A 20,841-nucleotide genomic window follows, 5' to 3' on the forward strand; every position below is an offset into this window, starting at 1 on the left:
CTATTCCCTATATAGTACACTACTATAGACCAGGGCCCCTAGGGAATAGGGTGTCATTAAAGACCAAGACTCTCCAGCCACAGAGAGACCAGCAATGGAAGACTATGCTGACAGGGGAGTTCCTTTAGCCAGAATGTCCATTAATGTAATCTAGTGTTCATATCCCTTTGTCTAATACATGTTTGGGTCTGAGTGTCACAGGAAGGACTTTGGGTTGGAGCTTCCTGTCATCTTGGTTTCTTTCATCCCAGAGGACTGTGTCAGGACTGTGTCAGGACTGTGTCAGGACTGTGTCAGGACTGTGTCAGCTCTGTGTCAGGACTGTGTCAGGACTGTGTCAGGACTGTGTCAGGTCTGTGTCAGGACTGTGTCAGGTCTGTGTCAGGTCTGTGTCAGGGTCTGTGTCAGGGTCTGTGTCAGGGTCTGTGTCAGGTCTGTGTCAGGGTCTGTGTCAGGTCTGTGTCAGGACTGTGTCAGGACTGTGTCAGGGTCTGTGTCAGGACTGTGTCAGGACTGTGTCAGGACTGTGTCAGGACTGTGTCAGGTCTGTGTCAGGGTCTGTGTCAGGGTCTGTGTCAGGTCTGTGTCAGGGTCTGTGTCAGGGTCTGTGTCAGGGTCTGTGTCAGGTCTGTGTCAGGCTCTGTGCTGACAGGGGAGTTCCTTTAGCCAGAATGTCCTAGGCCTGGAGACAGACAGCTAGGGAGAGACAGACAGACAGCTAGGGAGAGACAGACAGCCAGCTAGGGAGAGAGAGACAGCCAGCTAGGGAGAGAGAGAGACAGCCAGCTAGGGAGAGAGAGAGACAGCCAGCTAGGGAGAGAGAGAGACAGCCAGCTAGGGAGAGAGAGAGACAGCCAGCTAGGGAGAGAGAGAGACAGCCAGCTAGGGAGAGAGAGAGACAGCCAGCTAGGGAGAGAGAGAGACAGCCAGCTAGGGAGAGAGAGAGACAGCCAGCTAGGGAGAGAGAGAGACAGCCAGCTAGGGAGAGAGAGAGACAGCCAGCTAGGGAGAGAGAGAGACAGCCAGCTAGGGAGAGAGAGAGCCAGCTAGGGAGAGAGCGAGACAGCTAGGTACGCTAGCTGTGAGAAAGTCAGGGATAAACAGCTTGGGGACCCACAGGGGCCAGGGAGTCCCTCTGGTCCAGCTGTAGGAGTGGGTGTGATCCAACCCCTCTCCCTCCTCCCTGTCATGTTTCCCAGACACAGCAGGGTGCAAAGGTCACCTCCACAAAACGAATGTAATGCTCACCAGAACAGACCATATTTGGGCTTCCTACCGTACCCTAAACCTACAGTTGAAGTCGGAAGTTTACATCCACTTAGGTTGGAGTCATTAAAACTCATTTTTCAACCACTCCACAAATTTCTTGTCAACAAACTATAGTTTTGGCAAGTCGGTTAGGACATCTACTTTCTGCATGACACAAGTAATCTTTCCAACAATTGTTTACAGACAGATTATTTCACTTATAATTCACTGTATCACAATTCCAGTGGGTCAGAAGTTTACATACACTAAGTTGACTGTGACTTTAAACAGCTTGGAACATTCCAGAAAATGATGTCATGGCTTTAGAAGCTTCTGATAGGCTAATTGACATAATTTGAGTCAATTGGAGGTGTACCTGTGGATGTATTTCAAGGCCTACCTTCAAACTCAGTGCCTCTTTGCTTGACATCATGGGAAAATCAAAAGAAATCAGTCAAGACCTCAGAAAAATGATTGTAGACCCCCACAAGTCTGGTTCATCCTTGGGAGCAATTTCCAAATGCCTGAAGGTACCACGTTCATCTGTACAAACAATAGTACGCAAGTATAAACACCATGGGACCATGCAGCCGTCATACCGCTCAGGAAGAATACGCATTCTGTCTCCTAGAGATGAACGTACTTTGGTGCGAAAAGTGCAAATCAATCCCAGAACAACAGCAAAGGACCTTGTGAAGATGCTGGAGGAAACGGGTACAAAAGTATCTATATCCACAGTAAAACGAGTCCTATATCGACATAACCTGAAAGGCCGCTCAGCAAGGAAGAAGCCACTGCTCCAAAACCACCATAAAAAGGCCCAAGCAAAGTTGTGGCAAAGCGGCTTAAGGACAACAAAGTCAAGGTATTGGAGTGGCCATCACAAAGCCCTGACCTCAATCCTATAGAAAATGTGTGGGCAGAACTGAAAAAGCGTATGCGAGCAAGGAGGCCTACAAACCTGACTCAGTTACACCAGCTCTGTCAGGAGGAATGGGCCAAAATTCACCCAACTTATTGTGGGAAGCTTGTGGAAGGCTACCCGAAACGTTTGACCCAAGTTAAACAATTTAAAGGCAATGCTACCAAATACTAATTGAGTGTATGTAAACTTCTGACCCACTGGGAATGCGATGAAAGAAATAAAAGCTGAAATAAATCACTCTCTCTACTATTATTCTGACATTTCACATTCTTAAAATGTGAAACCCCACCTGAAACCCCACCTCTTTAAGGAATACCTGGGATAGGATATAGTAATCCTTCTAACCCCCCCCCCAAAAAAAAAAGATTTAGATGCACTATTGTAAAGTGGTTGTTCCACTGGATATCATAAGGTGAATGCAGCCAATTTGTAAGTCGCTCTGGATAAGAGCGTCTGCTAAATGACGTAAATGTAACGTAAAATGTAAAATAAAGTGGTGATCCTAACTGACCTAAGACAAGGGAATTGTTACTAGGATTTAATGTCAGGAATTGTGAAAAACTGAGTTTATTAAATGTATTTGGCTAAGGTGTATGTAAACTTCCGACTTCAACTGTATATGACAAACAACGTTTGCCTTTCTCAAACTTGAACGTGTTTGTGAATGAGCTTAAAGAGGGTTTTCCCAGGGAAGTTACTAGAATAACACGTTTGTTCCACCTGAAAAAGCACCAGAGGATTGAACACCTCTCACCTATCTCAGATTGTTCTCAAATCATTTAGTTAGAAACCGATATTAGCTTTCCTGAAACGTTATATTGTTTTAAAGCTTGTTTTAACTCTGAGAAATTAAGCTCATTTATTGCACCTAAATTGGCCATTTTCAATGTATAGGATTCATATAATGTTTTATAAATATAGTACATCTTTTTCTTAACAAAGATTTAAGATGTGAGGAGCCCAAATAAATGGTTAAAAGCGGACTGCCTGCGGACGGCCCCGTCGTTCTGCGGGCCGCGTCGTTCTGCCGGCCGCGTCGTTCTGCCGGCCCCGTCGTTCTGCCGGCCCCGTCGTTCTGCGGGCCGCGTCGTTCTGCCGGCCCCGTCGTTCTGCCCGGCCCCGTCGTTCTGCCCGGCCCCGTCGTTCTGCCCGGCCCCGTCGTTCTGCGGGCCCCGTCGTTCCGCCGGCCCCGTCGTTCTGCAGCCGCAGACCGCTCCAACTGACCCCTGGTGGAGATTAAACATCGACTGGGGTCATGTGACTAATCGGACAAATGTGTTTTGTAATGGAAAGAGGATTTATTATGTCATAAATGGAGGCTTTGGCCTGCGCTACGTTACAGAGAGAATCGACTGAAATATAGCTGCTAAAGTGGAGGGGGACATCTCTACCAGGTGTGTGTGTGTGTGTGTGTGTGTGTGTGTGTGTGTGTGTGTGTGTGTGTGTAAGAGAGATATATCTGGGAGAAAGAGAACACATCTGTGAGTCTAATTCGTTCAAACTGCTGAACTCTAGTCCCTGAATATGTGATTCATATATTGGTCTGACGGGGAATTTGGGACACAACTTGGACACCTCTAGAGACTTTAACAGTATCTTCTCTGAAGTAGATTCAATGGAAAAGTTCCATTTGAAACAATCACCATAATTATGTATGCCTTTACCCCCTATGAATTCTGATCTTTTGGAGGAAAAGAATCGTCGTTGAAAATAATTCTGATACCTCCTGTTATGATCTAACCTATCCTGTCTCTCCCCCCTCCTCTCACCTCTCTCCCGCTCCTCTCACCTCTCTCCCGCTCCATTCCTCTTTCTCCCTCCTCTCTCCCCCTCCTCTCCTGCCTCTCTTCACCTCCATTCCTCTTTCTCCCCTCCTCTCTTCCCCTCTCTCCCCTCCTCCTCTCTTCTATCTACACTCCTCTCACTCCCCCTCCTCTCTTCTCTCTCCTCCCCTGTCCTCTCCTCTCTTCTCTCTCCTCCCCTGTCCTCTCCTCTCTCTTCCCCTCTCTCCCCTCCTCCTCTCTGCTATCTACACTCCTCTCACTCCCCCTCCTCTCTTCTCGCTCCTCCCCTGTCCTCTCCTCTCTCTTCCCCTCTCTCCCCTCCTCCTCTCTGCTATCTACACTCCTCTCACTCCCCCTCCTCTCTTCTCGCTCCTCCCCTGTCCTCTCCTCTCTCTTCCCCTCTCTCCCCTCCTCTCTTCTCTCTACCCTCCTGTCCTCTCTCATCTCCTGTCCTCTCTCCTCTCCCCTCAGACAGTATCATGCCCCCCCCCGGCCAACAGCTGCTACCCACATAGAGGTCAGACTTTAGAGGTTGCTCCGCCTCTCGTTCTGGGCCATCGCCACAGAGGATGCTGGGAATGTGTCGCGGGCGCAGGAAGTTCCTCGCTGCCTCCCTCGCCCTGCTCTTCATCCCCGCACTCACCTGGCTGTACCTCTCCGCTGGCAACTTCCAAGGTAGGACCCAACTCTCCTGAACCACCTGGTGCTGTAACTTGGCTTCCCTCCTCTGAACAGGCCTCCCTCTCTATTCATGTCTAGGGTTGCACATTTTCAAAAGATTTCCTAAAATTTGCCATGTTTTCCAGAGTTTCTTGGGAATGTTTCCAGTTGTTTGTCCTCCGGCTGCAGAATGTTTACAGGCTGTCCCTCAAAGAGCACGCCACTAAACCCAGACTACACTCCCAGAAGCAGAAAACAGGACTATTTTGTCTGGACCTGGTTTGACTTTGTATTGTATCGTATAAGTCGGTTTCTCCAGTCTATTCATGTCAAGCCTTCCCTTTCATAGTACCCAGAAATATTCAGCCGACCACATTGTTCGCTATGTACCAACATGGTCCTATATATGTGATGGCCCGTCCCAACTGGGGTTTATGTCGAGAAATACGAAAAGCTTGAGATGCAGAGCTCCTATTGGTAGATCATACTAACATCATGTTAACGTGATAAGGGAGGGGTCGGCCATGTGTTAACATGATAAGGGAGAAGTCGGGCATGTGTTAATGTGATAATGGAGGGGTCGGCCATGTGATAATGGAGGGGTCGGCCATGTGTTAATGTGATAATGGAGGGGTCGGCCATGTGTTAACATGATAATGGAGGGGTTGGCCATGTGTTAACGTGATAATGGAGGGGTTGGCCATGTGTTAACGTGATAATGAAGGGGTCGGCCATGTGTTAACATGATAATGGAGGGGTTGGCCATGTGATAATGGAGGGGTCGGCCATGTGATAATGGAGGGGTCGGCCATGTGTTAACGTGATAATGGAGGGGTCGGCCATGTGTTAACGTGATAATGGAGGGGTCGGCCATGTGATAATGGAGGGGTCGGCCATGTGTTAATGTGATAATGGAGGGGTCGGCCATGTGTTAACATGATAATGGAGGGGTCGGCCATGTGTTAACGTGATAATGGAGTGGTCGGCCATGTGATAATGGAGGGGGCGGCCATGTGTTAATGTGATAATGGAGCTGTTGACCATGTGTTAACACATGGCCGACCCCTCCATTATCATGTTAACACATGGCCGACCCCTCCATTATCATGTTAACACATGGCTGACCCCTCCATTATCACGTTAACACATGGCCGACCCATCCATTATCACATGGCCGACCCCTCCATTATCATGTTAACACATGGCCGACCTCTCCATTATCACATTAACACATGGCCGACCCCTCCATTATCATGTTATCACATGGTCAACAGTCAGCATGGTCAACAGGAAGTATCCTGTCTTTCTCCTTAGCTAAACTAGGCTTATCATTAAAACGTGATTCATATTTACAGAACAAGTTTGTCATTTAAGGCACATGAAAGTTTTAATTGTATTTTTTTTTAAATGACCCTACTTTTGAAGTAGCGTCATTCATCCGCCCCCCCCCTCCCCCCGTCGTCGGTCTGGCGTGTCACATCTGGTACACAGTCACCCCTTTTTTGTCGTTATTTCTTGAGGTAATGAGTGACTGAGGCCCGTCTGAAGTTGTTGACTTCCTCCCGATGGTTTAGTCCTGATTTCGTCCCAAATGGCACCCTAGTCCCTTTCTAGTGCACTACTTTTGACCAGAGGCCCCCCATAAGGAATAGAGGGCAGTTTGTGACTCATGCCAGGAGTTTTAATGAGTTTGTGTTAAAGGCTTGAAGTTCTGCAGCTTTGTGACATTATTAATTAGGATTTAAATGAACAATATTTTGACTGGTCACAGCCACCAACCGAAACTGTGCGTTTGAATGGATTCCCATAATGCAACAGCTACCAACATAAGCAAATGAATGACAGGATTCAGTAGTTTGAGACTTTAGACTTTATTAGGAACTATAGAGACTAAAATGAACTTCACGACATTTTATTTTATTTAACCTTTATTTAACCAGGTAGGCCAGCTGAGAACAAGTTCTCATTTACAACTGCGACCTGGCCAAGATAAAGTGTAACCGATGTGAAATGGCTAGCTAGTTAGCGGTGGTGCGCGCTAATAGCGTTTCAAATCGGGTGACGTCACTCGCTCTGAGACCTTGAAGTAGTTGTTCCCCTTCGCTCTTCAGTCTGTATAACGCTAGACAAGACGAGCCCTGTTCCTCTGATAATGCAGTAGAGCTGCTATCTGTCTTCAGTCTGTATAACGCTAGACAAGACGAGCCCTGTTCCACTGATAATGCAGTAGAGCTGCTATCTTCAGTCTATATAACGCTAGACAAGACGAGCCCTGTTCCACTGATAATGCAGTAGAGCTGCTATCTGTCTTCAGTCTATATAACGCTAGACAAGACGAGCCCTGTTCCTCTGATAATGCAGTAGAGCTGCTATCTGTCTTCAGTCTGGATAACGCTAGACAAGACGAGCCCTGTTCCACTGATAATGCTGTAGAGCTGCTATCTGTCTTCAGTCTGTATAACGCTAGACAAGACGAGCCCTGTTCCACTGATAATGCAGTAGAGCTGCTATCTGTCTTCAGTCTGTATAACGCTAGACAAGACGAGCCCTGTTCCACTGATAATGCAGTAGAGCTGCTATCTTCAGTCTATATAACGCTAGACAAGACGAGCCCTGTTCCACTGATAATGCTGTAGAGCTGCTATCTGTCTTCAGTCTATATAACGCTAGACAAGACGAGCCCTGTTCCACTGATAATGCTGTAGAGCTGCTATCTGTCTTCAGTCTGTATAACGCTAGACAAGACGAGCCCTGTTCCTCTGATAATGCAGTAGAGCTGCTATCTGTCTTCAGTCTGTATAACGCTAGACAAGACGAGCCCTGTTCCTCTGATAATGCAGTAGAGCTGCTATCTGTCTTCAGTCTGTATAACGCTAGACAAGACGAGCCCTGTTCCACTGATAATGCTGTAGAGCTGCTATCTGTCTTCAGTCTGTATAACGCTAGACAAGACGAGCCCTGTTCCACTGATAATGCAGTAGAGCTGCTATCTGTCTTCAGTCTGTATAACGCTAGACAAGACGAGCCCTGCTCCACTGATAATGCAGTAGAGCTGCTATCTGTCTTCAGTCTATATAACGCTAGACAAGACGAGCCCTGTTCCACTGATAATGCTGTAGAGCTGCTATCTGTCTTCAGTCTGTATAACGCTAGACAAGACGAGCCCTGTTCCACTGATAATGCTGTAGAGCTGCTATCTGTCTTCAGTCTGTATAACGCTAGACAAGACGAGCCCTGTTCCACTGATAATGCAGTAGAGCTGCTATCTGTCTTCAGTCTATATAACGCTAGACAAGACGAGCCCTGTTCCACTGATAATGCTGTAGAGCTGCTATCTGTCTTCAGTCTGTATAACGCTAGACAAGACGAGCCCTGTTCCACTGATAATGCAGTAGAGCTGCTATCTGTCTTCAGTCTGTATAACGCTAGACAAGACGAGCCCTGCTCCACTGATAATGCAGTAGAGCTGCTATCTGTCTTCAGTCTGTATAACGCTAGACAAGACGAGCCCTGTTCCTCTGATAATGCAGTAGAGCTGCTATCTGTCTTCAGTCTGGATAACGCTAGACAAGACGAGCCCTGTTCCTCTGATAATGCAGTAGAGCTGCTATCTGTCTTCAGTCTGTATAACGCTAGACAAGACGAGCCCTGTTCCACTGATAATGCAGTAGAGCTGCTATCTGTCTTCAGTCTGTATAACGCTAGACAAGACGAGCCCTGTTCCACTGATAATGCTGTAGAGCTGCTATCTGTCTTCAGTCTGTATAACGCTAGACAAGACGAGCCCTGTTCCTCTGATAATGCTGTAGAGCTGCTATCTGTCTTCAGTCTGTATAACGCTAGACAAGACGAGCCCTGTTCCACTGATAATGCAGTAGAGCTGCTATCTGTCTTCAGTCTGTATAACGCTAGACAAGACGAGCCCTGTTCCACTGATAATGCAGTAGAGCTGCTATCTGTCTAGCAGTGCTAGGCTAGCACAGTGACTGTACATCTCTTTTAGTCTGAGGACCCAGGCTACATTCTCTTTTTGAAACAGTTGCAGGCGACTCAGTGTTGTGTGTGTGTGTTTTGTTAAAGGGTTTCAGAATCTTGTGGTAGCCTCTGCTTTCCCTCTGGCCTTGGTGTGATTTGTACTCTAACCAAAGGGGGGGGGGGGGTACCGCTACCAGCTCCCTCCTTAATGAAATGTCACCGTTTTTGTTTCGGCTCAGATTTATATTCCCCTGGTCTTAGTTTGGGGGTATGGAGGCAGGGACAGGAGACATACGCAGGGAGAGGAGATACACACACACACACACACACACACACACACACACACACACACACACACACACACTACCTCCTCTCAGAGAACCTGAGCCCCTTGTGGAGTATATTTCATCCAGGCTGTAATTAAACTGAATGGATTGGCTAGGTCTGAATGAAGCGTCGTTTTTGGTTTTGTTCGAGGTGCTCTGGGATTGCATATGGCTGTATTCACACAGGACAGAGCAGCCGAGCCAGTTGGACCTCGTCTTACGACACCGCCTGGACATTTTCTTTTGTAGTTTTCAGTCTCTCTTTTTTTTTCTGTGTCCCTCTGTAAAACTCATCATCTATGTGAATGCGTACCCTGTAACATTATCCAATACAACACACAGGGAACAGACTGTTTTTCTGTTATGGGAACCGCTGCACATTCAAATGTAATGGTATTACCATCTGCAGGTTTATCCAGAGAGACTTACTGTAGGGAGTCATTTAGCTGATTCTCTTATCCAGAGAGTCTTACAGTAGGGAGTCATTTAGCTGATTCTCTTATCCAGAGAGACTTACTGTAGGGAGTCATTTAGCTGATTCTCTTATCCAGAGAGACTTACAGTAGGGAGTCATTTAGCTGATTCTCTTATCCAGAGAGTCTTACAGTAGGGAGTCATTTAGCTGATTCTCTTATCCAGAGAGACTTACTGTAGGGAGTCATTTAGCTGATTCTCTTATCCAGAGAGTCTTACAGTAGGGAGTCATTTAGCTGATTCTCTGATCCAGAGAGTCTTACAGTAGGGAGTCATTTAGCTGACTCTTACAGTAGGGAGTCATTTAGCTGATCCTCTTATCCAGAGAGACTTACAGTAGGGAGTCATTTAGCTGACTCTCTGATCCAGAGTCTTACAGTAGGGAGTCATTTAGCTGATTCTCTTATCCAGAGAGACTTACAGTAGGGAGTAATTTAGCTGATTCTCTGATCCAGAGAGTCTTACAGTAGGGAGTCATTTAGCTGATTCTCTTATCCAGAGAGACTTACAGTAGGGAGTCATTTAGCTGACTCTCTTATCCAGAGAGACTTACAGTAGTGAGTCATTTAGCAGACTCTCTTATCCAGAGAGTCTTACAGTAGGGAGTCATTTAGCTGATTCTCTGATCCAGAGAGTCTTACAGTAGGGAGTCATTTAGCTGACTCTCTGATCCAGAGAGTCTTACAGTAGTGAGTCATTTAGATGATTCTCTGATCCAGAGAGTCTTACAGTAGGGAGTCATTTAGCTGACTCTCTGATCCAGAGAGTCTTACAGTAGGGAGTCATTTAGCATGATTCTCTGATCCAGAGAGTCTTACAGTAGGGAGTCATTTAGCTGATTCTCTGATCCAGAGAGACTTACAGTAGGGAGTCATTTAGCAGATTCTCTTATCCAGAGCGTCTTACAGTAGTGAGTCATTTAGCTGATCCTCTGATCCAGGGAGACTTACAGTAGGGAGTCATTTAGCAGACTCTCTGATCCAGAGAGACTTACAGTAATGAGTGCATATATTTTCATGCTGGTCCCCCGTGGGAATGGAACCCACAACCCTGGCGTTGTAAGTGCCGTGCTCTGCCAACAGATCCAGGATATGTGTTTCTCTATAGCATTACTGTCTGACGATGAGAAGTGTGTTCAGCTCATGTCTTGGCCAATCAAGAACAACGTAAAGATGTAAAATATTTCCGTTCTGGTCATGAATAGGTGGCCATATGTCCCTTTAATGACATGTGAGGAGGGCGGTTTGTTTGCCTGCTGATCTGCATAACTAACTACCATGATCTAAAATCAGCGTATTGGAAACGGCTAGTAAACACGTCTATGTTGGATGCTTCGGGGCGTCCCGAGTGGCGCAGCGGTCTAAGGCACTGCATCGCAGCGTTACGGCGTCACTACAGCCTGGTGGTTCGATCCCGGGCTGTAGTCCCATAGAGAGGTGAACAATTGGCCCAGCGTCGTCCGGGTTACGGGAGGGTTTGGCCGGGAGATGGAGGGGCTTTACTCGGCTCGTTGCGCTGTAGCGACTCCTTGTGGCGGGCCGGGGCGCCTGCAGGCTGACTTCGGTCATCAGTTGAACTGTTTTTCCTCCGACACATTGGTGCGGCTAACTCCCGGGTTAAGCGAGCGGGGGTGTTAATAAGGAGAGCGGTTTGGCGGGTCATGTTTCAGAGGACGCGTGACTCGACCTTCTCCTTTCCCGAGCCCGTTGGGGAGTTGCAGCGACGAGACAAGATCGTGATCACGAAATTGGGGAGAAAATAAAAACAAAGAAAGAAACAAAACTACTGTATCTAACACCTTAGTGGTCCTACTGTATCTAACACCTTAGTGGTCCTACTGTATCTAACACCTTAGTGGTCCTACTGTATCTAACACCTTAGTGGTCCTACTGTATCTAACACCTTAGTGGTCCTACTGTATCTAACACCTTAGTGGTCCTACTGTATCTAACACCTTAGTGGTCCTACTGTATCTAACACCTTAGTGGTCCTACTGTATCTAACACCTTAGTGGTCCTACTGTATCTAACACCTTAGTGGTCCTACTGTATCTAACACCTTAGTGGTCCTACTGTATCTAACACCTTAGTGGTCCTACTGTATCTAACACCTTAGTGGTCCTACTGTATATAACACCTTAGTGGTCCTACTGTATCTAACACCTTAGTGGTCCTACTGCATCTAACACCTTAGTGGTCCTACTGTATATAACACCTTAGTGGTCCTACTGTATCTAACACCTTAGTGGTCCTACTGTATCTAACACCTTAGTGGTCCTACTGTATCTAACACCTTAGTGGTCCTACTGTATCTAACACCTTAGTGGTCCTACTGTATCTAACACCTTAGTGGTCCTACTGTATCTAACACCTTAGTGGTCCTACTGTATCTAACACCTTATTCAGTCCTTAGTGGTCCTACTGTATCTAACACCTTAGTGGTCCTACTGTATCTAACACCTTAGTGGTCCTACTGTATCTAACACCTTATTCAGTCCTTAGTGGTCCTACTGTATCTAACACCTTAGTGGTCCTACTGTATCTAACACCTTAGTGGTCCTACTGTATCTAACACCTTAGTGGTCCTACTGTATCTAACACCTTAGTGGTCCTACTGTATCTAACGCCTTAGTGGTCCTACTGTATCTAACGCCTTAGTGGTCCTACTGTATCTAACGCCTTAGTGGTCCTACTGTATCTAACGCCTTAGTGGACCTACTGTATCTAACACCTTAGTGGTCCTACTGTATCTAACACCTTAGTGGTCCTACTGTATCTAACACCTTAGTGGTCCTACTGTATCTAACACCTTAGTGGTCCCACTGTATCTAACACCTTAGTGGTCCCACTGCATCTAACACCTTAGTGGTCCTACTGTATCTAACACCTTAGTGGTCCTACTGTATCTAACACCTTAGTGGTCCTACTGTATCTAACACCTTAGTGGTCCTACTGCATCTAACACCTTAGTGGTCCTACTGTATCTAACGCCTTAGTGGTCCTACTGTATCTAACACCTTAGTGGTCCTACTGTATCTAACACCTTAGTGGTCCTACTGCATCTAACACCTTAGTGGTCCTACTGTATCTAACACCTTAGTGGTCCTACTGTATCTAACACCTTAGTGGTCCTACTGTATCTAACACCTTAGTGGTCCTACTGTATCTAACACCTTAGTGGTCCTACTGTATCTAACACCTTAGTGGTCCTACTGTATCTAACACCTTAGTGGTCCTACTGTATCTAACACCTTATTCAGTCCTTAGTGGTCCTACTGTATCTAACACCTTAGTGGTCCTACTGTATCTAACACCTTAGTGGTCCTACTGCATCTAACACCTTAGTGGTCCTACTGTATCTAACACCTTAGTGGTCCTACTGCATCTAACACCTTATTCAGTCCTCGGTGGTCCTGTCATCCAATGCAGCTCTTATCCAACTCGTGTGTCCGAACACTAACCACTCAGGCCACTGTGTCCCAAATGGCACCAGGTGATTCATGGTCTGTTTGGATGCCCTGTTCCCCCTGTGACCCTCCCTGGTCGTTCATGTAGGACACGTTTATTTGGAGTTTCCTATAATGCTTCCGTCCACACCGTTACCAAGGAGACATCTGGCGTGTGGCAGCCTGTTCGGGCAGAGGGGCGGCGCATCCTTCGCGTGACAGCAGCTGCTCACCCGACAGCCTGCATGAATCACCTGGCGCCCGGCGACGAGCGGGGAGCAGAGCACGCCAAACGGAAACTGAGCGGGGGAACAGTAAGGACGCCAAATAGACGCCATTTTGTCATTTGTACTGGCCCTTGTATGAGCATGCTGTCCTTAGGAGACCTAATGCCAAAATACTTATTTATTAAGTTAGGTACCGTGATGCCAAGTGATGTCCCTCAATGTCTTCCTCTTCCTGGGCTATGACACAAGGAAGCAGGGAGAATAGTGGGACACGAGGCGCGTTCTTCATTCCTGGTCCTGGGGTACAAAGTGGGGTACTTTTTGTTGTTGTTTTTGTTCCAGCCCTGCACCAACACGCCTGATTCAAAGATGGTGGATCGCCATTTTACCACCTGTCACAGTCAACAGTGGCTTCTCTATCCTCTGTCGAAGAGTAGCCAACTCTCAAGAGTAAAGTTACCCCAAAGGGACGTTAAGTGACTGTTTAATAGTGGACGGCATTTCAAACAGGCTCCCCTGCGTTTAGAGGGCGAGGAAAGAGACTGTGAAAACAGAAGAGTTCTCCAGGCTAGCTAGTGAACCCCAGCAGTGTGATATTAACCACTGTTCAGGTTGGAGGGCAACTCCTATTACTACCTTTCACTGTCTCTCTGTGTCTCTTCCTCTAACGCTCTCTCTCTCTCTCTCTCTCTCTCTATCTCTCTATCTCTCTCGCTCTCTCTCTCGCTCTCTCTCTCTCTCTCTCTCTCTCTATCTCTCTCTCTCTCTCTCTCTCTCTCTCTCTCCCCATCTCCCTATTGCTGTGGCTCTCCCTCTAGCTCTGTTTCTCTCTCTCTCTCTCCGTCTCCCTCTCGCTGTGTCTCTCTCTCGCTCCGTCTCCCTCTCGCTGTGGCTCTCTCTCTCTCTCTCTCTCGCTCCGTCTCCCTCTCGCTGTGTCTCTCTCTCTCTCCGTCTCCCTATCGCTGTGGCTCTCCCTCTCGCTGTGGCTCTCCTCTCTCGCTCTGTCTTCCTATCGCTGTGTCTCTCCCTCTAGCTCTCTCTCTCTCTCTCTCTCTCTCTCTCTCTCTCTCTCTCTCTCTCTCTCCTCTCTCTCTCTCTCTCCCCATCTCCCTATTGCTGTGGCTCTCCCTCTAGCTCTGTTTCTCTCTCTCTCTCTCCGTCTCCCTCTCGCTGTGTCTCTCTCTCGCTCCGTCTCCCTCTCGCTGTGGCTCTCTCTCTCTCTCTCTCTCGCTCCGTCTCCCTATCGCTGTGGTTCTCCCTCTAGCTCTCTCTCTCTCTCTGTCTCCCTATCGCTGTGGCTCTCCTCTCTCGCTCCGTCTCCCTATCGCTCCGTCTCCCTATCGCTGTGGTTCTCCCTCTAGCTCTCTCTCTCTCTCTGTCTCCCTATCGCTGTGGTTCTCCCTCTAGCTCTCTCTCTCTCTCTGTCTCCCTATCGCTGTGGCTCTCCTCTCTCGCTCCATCTATCTCTCCCTCTCATCATTCTCCTCTCTCGCTGTGGCTCTCCTCGTTCTTCTCTCTGGCTCCATCTCTCTCTCGCTGTGGCTCTCCTCGTTCTTCTCTCTGGCTCCATCTCTCTCTCGCTGTGGCTCTCCTCGTTCTTCTCTCTGGCTCCATCTCTCTCTCGCTGTGGTTCTCCTCTCTCGCTCCATCTCTCTCTCTCTCCCTCTCCTCTCTTTCTCTCTGGCTCCATCTCTCTCTCGCTGTGGCTCTCCTCTCTGGCTCCATCTATCTCTCCTCGTTCTTCTCTCTCTCACTCCCTCTCATCTCTCGCTGTGGCTCTCCTCTCTCGCTCCATCTCTCTCTCCCTCTCCTCTTTCTCTCTGGCTCCATCTATCGCTCCTCTCTTTCTCTCTCGCTCCCTCTCCTCTCTCGCTGTGGCTCTCCTCTCTCACTCCATCTCTCTCTCCCTCTCCTCTTTCTCTCTGGCTCCATCTATCTCTCCTCGTTCTCCTCTCTCTCGCTCCCTCTCCTCTCTCGCTGTGGCCTGCTCATCATGCATATAGAGCACATCCCACATTTAGAAACGCAGGGAGGCTTTTCCTTTTGATTATTCAACAGTCTGATGCTATTCTCCATCCATCTACATCTCCAACTGGGACAGCTAACGTCCAGGGAATTAGCATAGCGTTACCGCCTGGTGGGGCTTCTCGTCACCATGGTGACGTAATAATGAAGTTTCCATAAAACATGAATGTCCCAATTAATATAAAAGTTGAGGATGTTTGTTTTGGTTTTTCGACCCTGGTATAAACATGTAAACATGTTGAATATTCATTAGGAGGAACAGGAAGTTGATAAATAATGAGGCGGAGCCTAGCAGCGGTCTCCATGGTCACCTAGTTTGAATCAGCATATTTCCATTAGACCGACCAGACGGATCAGAGCACAGTGGACTGTATCTGCCGACTTATGTTGTAAGAGGAAGTCCTGAGGCTGTGTATACATTATTACAGGATTCAAAGGAAGGGAAAGGTAGCGGGCGCGGAAGGGAAAGGTAGCGGGCGCGGAAGGGAAAGGTAGCGGGCGTGGAAGGGAAAGGTAGCGGGCGCGGAAGGGAAAGGTAGCGGGCGCGCGAAGGGAAAGGTAGCGGGCGCGGAAGGGAAAGGTAGCGGGCGCGGAAGGGAAAGGTAGCGGGCGCGGAAGGGAAAGGTAGCGGGCGCGCGGAAGGGAAAGGTAGCGGGCGCGGAAGGGAAAGGTAGCGGGCGCGGAAGGGAAAGGTAGCGGGCGCGGAAGGGAAAGGTAGCGGGCGCGGAAGGGAAAGGTAGCGGGCGCGGAAGGGAAAGGTAGCGGGGCGCGGAAGGGAAAGGTAGCGGGCGCGGAAGGGAAAGGTAGCGGGCGCGGAAGGGAAAGGTAGCGGGCGCGGAAGGGAAAGGTAGCGGGCGCGGAAGGGAAAGGTAGCGGGCGCGGAAGGGAAAGGTAGCGGGCGCGGAAGGGAAAGGTAGCGGGCGCGGAAGGGAAAGGTAGCGGGCGCGGAAGGGAAAGGTAGCGGGCGCGGAAGGGAAAGGTAGCGGGCGCGGAAGGGAAAGGTAGCGGGCGCGGAAGGGAAAGGTAGCGGGCGCGGAAGGGAAAGGTAGCGGGCGCGGAAGGGAAAGGTAGCGGGGCGCGGAAGGGAAAGGTAGCGGGCGCGCGGAAGGGAAAGGTAGCGGGCGCGCGGAAGGGAAAGGTAGCGGGCGCGCGGAAGGGAAAGGTAGCGGGCGCGGAAGGGGAAAGGTAGCGGGCGCGGAAGGGAAAGGTAGCGGGCGCGTGGGAAGGGGAAAGGTAGCGGGCGCGGAAGAGAAAGGTAGCGGGCGCGTGGAAGGCGTCAAAGCGCTCTGCTATAGGTTAGCCTGTTTTGATTGAGCAGTGTTTTTTTCCCTTCCGTTTTTCACCACCAACCACCGGACTTTGAGCCACCGGACTGTGAGAGTTTGGACTTCTGTTTTTAACTCAAGAGGATGGATGAGTCTGAGTCGTACTTTACTGTTGGTTTTAAACTAATGATTTGTAGATTTTCAGTTATAAAACTGACGATTTGTTTATTTTTGATTAAAGTATTGATGATGGGTGTGCTGTTGCTTGTTGTATGCCTGTTCTTACTGTGACTGGCACCCTGATATTGGCACCCTGATATTGGCACCCTGATATTGGCACCCTATTATTGTCACCCTGATATTGGCATCCTATTATTGGCACCCTGATATTGTCACCCTGATATTGTCACCCTGATATTGTCACCCTGTTATTGTCACCCTGATATTGGCACCATGATATTGGCACCCTGATATTGGCACCCTGATATTGTCACCCTGATATTGTCACCCTGATATTGTCACCCTGTTATTGTCACCCTGTTATTGTCACCCTGATATTGGCACCCTGTTATTGGCACCCTGATATTGGCACCCTGATATTGTCACCCTGATATTGGCACCCTGATATTGTCACCCTGATATTGGCACCCTGTTATTGGCACCCTGATATTGGCACCCTGATATTGGCACCCTGATATTGGCAGCCTGATATTGTCACCCTGATATTGTCACCCTGTTATTGTCACCCTGATAGTCCCCTGTGCACCCTGATATTGGCACCCTGATATTGGCACCCTGATATTGTCACCCTGTTATTGTCACCCTGATATTGTCACCCTGATATTGTCACCCTGATATTGTCACCCTGTTATTGTCACCCTGATATTGTCACCCTGATATTGTCACCCTGATATTGGCAGCCTGATATTGGCACCCTGATATTGGCCCCCTGATATTGGCACCCTGATATTGTCACCCTGATATTGGCAGCCTGATATTGGCACCCTGATATTGGCACCCTGTTATTGGCACCCTGATATTGTCACCCTGTTATTGTCACCCTGATATTGGCACCCTGATATTGTCACCCTGTTATTGTCACCCTGATATTGTCACCCTGATATTGGCACCCTGTTATTGTCACCCTGATATTGTCACCCTGATATTGGCACCCTGATATTGGCAGCCTGATATTGTCACCCTGATATTGGCACCCTGATATTGGCACCCTGATATTGTCACCCTGATATTGTCACCCTGATATTGTCACCCTGATATTGGCACCCTGATATTGTCACCCTGATATTGTCACCCTGATATTGGCCGGACAGTAATGCTTGTTAAGCCGAGCCAAGGCCACTGTGTCCTGGTGTTGTTGGCCTCCATATCCTCCCCATTGAGTAGTAGACTGTATGTATCTATCAAGGAGACATCTAGATAGTTATCAGTATTACATATTTATTGTGTCGGCTGCCATTCTACTTGAATTAAAATCATGGGATGGGGGAAAAGATGCCACGTTAGCTACCGCTGGCGACGCCATCCTAATACACAGCAGAAAGCACCTCGGGCTGTGCAGACCAATCAGCTACGCAAAACAGTCTGCAGAGGCAACAAATCTGCCCAATTAGCTGATTCGCTACTTCCCCATACTCCGGTCGCCATATTGGGCTGCCGCTACCCATACTTGAGTCTCCTGGGAGATGGTCCTTCTTTTTAAAACCTCCCCGGGAAACAACAGCTGACATTGGGGAACTCTTCTATTCCTGTAAACAATTTCCATGGATAATATACCGTGACTGTCAGTCCTGCCTCCCCTCCCCTCCTCCCTCTCTCCTCCCCTCCTCCCTCTCCCCTCCTCCCTCTCCAATCTTTCCACTCTTTCCTCCCCTCCTCCCTCTCTCCTCCTCCCTCTCCCCTCCTCCCTCTCTCCTCCTCCTCTCCTCCCTCTCCTCTTTCCTCCCCTCCTCCTCCCTCTCCCCTCTCTCCTCCCTCTCCCCTCTCTCCTCCCCTTCTCCTCTCCTCTTTCCTCCCCTCCTCCTCTGTCTCCCCTCCTCCCTCTCTCCTTCTCCCTCTCTAGTCTTTCCTCTCCTCCTCCTCCCTCTCCCCTCTCTCCTCTCCTCTTCCCTCTCCACTCTCTCCTCCCCTCCTCCCTCTCCTCTTTCCTCCCCTCCTCCTCCCTCTCCTCCGCCCTCTCTCCTCCTCCCTCTCCAATCTTTCCTCTCCTCCTCCCTCTCCACTCTTTCCTCCTCTCCTCCCTCTCTCCTCTCCTCCTACCCTCCTCCCTCCTCCCTCTCTCCTCCTCCCTCTCTAGTCTTTCCTCCCCTCCTTTCCTCTCCTCCTCCCTCTCCACTCTTTCCTCCCCTCCTCCCTCTCCACCCCTCCTCCCTCTCCCCTCCTTTCCTCCCCTCCTCCCTCTCTCCTCTCCTCTCCTCCCCTCTCCCCTCCCTCTCCCCTCCTCTCCTCCCCTCCTCCCATCTCCACCCCAGCACACTGTCATCCTCTGAGTTAGTAGTCAGAGTAGTACAGAGATAAATCAAGTTACACGGACCTGAATGTGTCAGGTTGTGCACGGCTAGCTCTGCAGTGGACCCTAATGATACATAAAGGGGTTTGTTTTGTTTGGGGGTTTGAAGTGAGAGCGATGGACACACAGGGAATCTAGGAAGATAAACACTCAAGGTCTTCTGGACGGAATAAATTAAAGAAATACATTTAAGAAATAAAGAAATTAAGTAGTTTCAAGTCTAGCTCTACGCAAGTGTAGAGAGCTAGGCTAATACCATACACAACATGATACAGGTGTAGAGAGCTAGGCTAATACCATACACAACATGATACAGGTGTAGAGCGCTAGGCTAATACCGTACACAACATGATACAGGTGTAGAGAGCTAGGAGCTAGGCTAATACCATACACAACATGATACAGGTGTAGAGAGCTAGGCTAATAAAATACACAACATGATACAGGTGTAGAGCGCTAGGCTAATACCATACACAACATGATACAGGTGTAGAGCGCTAGGCTAATACCATACACCACATGATACAGGTGTAGAGAGCTAGGAGCTAGGCTAATACCATACACAACATGATACAGGTGTAGAGCGCTAGGCTAATACCATACACAACATGATACAGGTGTAGAGAGCTAGGAGCTAGGCTAATACCATACACAACATGATACAGGTGTTGAGCGCTAGGCTAATACCATACACAACATGATACAGGTGTAGAGCGCTAGGCTAATACCATACACAACATGATACAGGTGTAGAGAGCTAGGAGCTAGGCTAATACCATACACAACATGATACAGGTGTTGAGCGCTAGGCTAATACCATACACAACATGATACAGGTGTAGAGCGCTAGGCTAATACCATACACAACATGATACAGGTGTAGAGCGCTAGGCTAATACCATACACAACATGATACAGTTGTAGAGAGCTAGGAGCTAGGCTAATACCATACACAACATGATACAGGTGTTGAGCGCTAGGCTAATATCATACACAACATGATACAGGTGTAGAGCGCTAGGCTAATATCATACACAACATGGTTGTTCTAAATAAAGTTTCTACATGATATTGCTGCTTTCACAACAACAACAACATATCACATCTCTCTGAGTCATAACACAGGGGTAGCTGGGGACCTGGTGATCTCCCACCTCCCTCCCGCCGTCTCCACGCCTGTCTCTCTCATCTCCTCCCGCCGTCTCCACGCCTGTCTCTCTCTCCTCCTCCCACCGTCTCCACGCCTGTCTCTCCCACCTCCTCCCACTGTCTCCACGCCTGTCTCTCTCACCTCCTCCCACTGTCTCCACGCCTGTCTCTCTCTCCTCCTCCCACTGTCTCCACGCCTGTCTCTCTCACCTCCTCCCACTGTCTCTCTCTCCTCCTCCCCCCGTCTCCACGCCTGTCTCTCCCTCCTCCCACTGTCTCCACGCCTGTCTCTCTGTCCTCCTCCCAACGTCTCTCTCACCTCCTCCCACCGTCTCCACGCCTGTCTCTCTCTCCTCCTCCCACTGTCTCTCCCTCCTCCCACTGTCTCCACGCCTGTCTCTCCCTCCTCCCCCCGTCTCCACGCCTGTCTCTCCCTCCTCCCCCTGTCTCCACGCCTGTCTCTCCCTCCTCCCCCCGTCTCCACGCCTGTCTCTCCCTCCTCCCCCTGTCTCCAAGCCTGTCTCTCTCACCTCCTCCCACCGTCTCCACGCCTGTCTCTCTCTCCTCCTCCCACTGTCTCTCCCTCCTCCCCCCGTCTCCACGCCTGTCTCTCCCTCCTCCCCCCGTCTCCACGCCTGTCTCTCCCTCCTCCCACTGTCTCCACGCCTGTCTCTCCCTCCTCCCCCCGTCTCCACGCCTGTCTCTCCCTCCTCCCACTGTCTCCACGCCTGTCTCTCCCTCCTCCCCCCGTCTCCACGCCTGTCTCTCCCTCCTCCCCCTGTCTCCAAGCCTGTCTCTCTCACCTCCTCCC

At 49.2% G+C, this 20,841-nt stretch overlaps 1 protein-coding gene across 1 annotated transcript in view; it reads left to right on the plus strand.

Moving 5' to 3' along the window:
* The window catches only part of LOC106598122 (xylosyl- and glucuronyltransferase LARGE1), a 175,360-nt gene that overhangs the window by 37,326 nt on the left and 117,193 nt on the right, over window positions 1–20,841 (plus strand). Inside the window, exon 2 of the mRNA XM_082977243.1 lies at window positions 4,429–4,632. Within this exon, the coding sequence (XP_082833369.1) occupies window positions 4,527–4,632 (106 nt within the window). The 5' untranslated portion in view covers window positions 4,429–4,526. The remainder of the gene's footprint in view (window positions 1–4,428; window positions 4,633–20,841) is intronic.

This window comes from Salmo salar, chromosome 07, assembly GCF_965601325.2.
Source record: "Salmo salar chromosome 07, fSalSal1, whole genome shotgun sequence".
Lineage (NCBI taxonomy): Eukaryota > Metazoa > Chordata > Actinopteri > Salmoniformes > Salmonidae > Salmo > Salmo salar.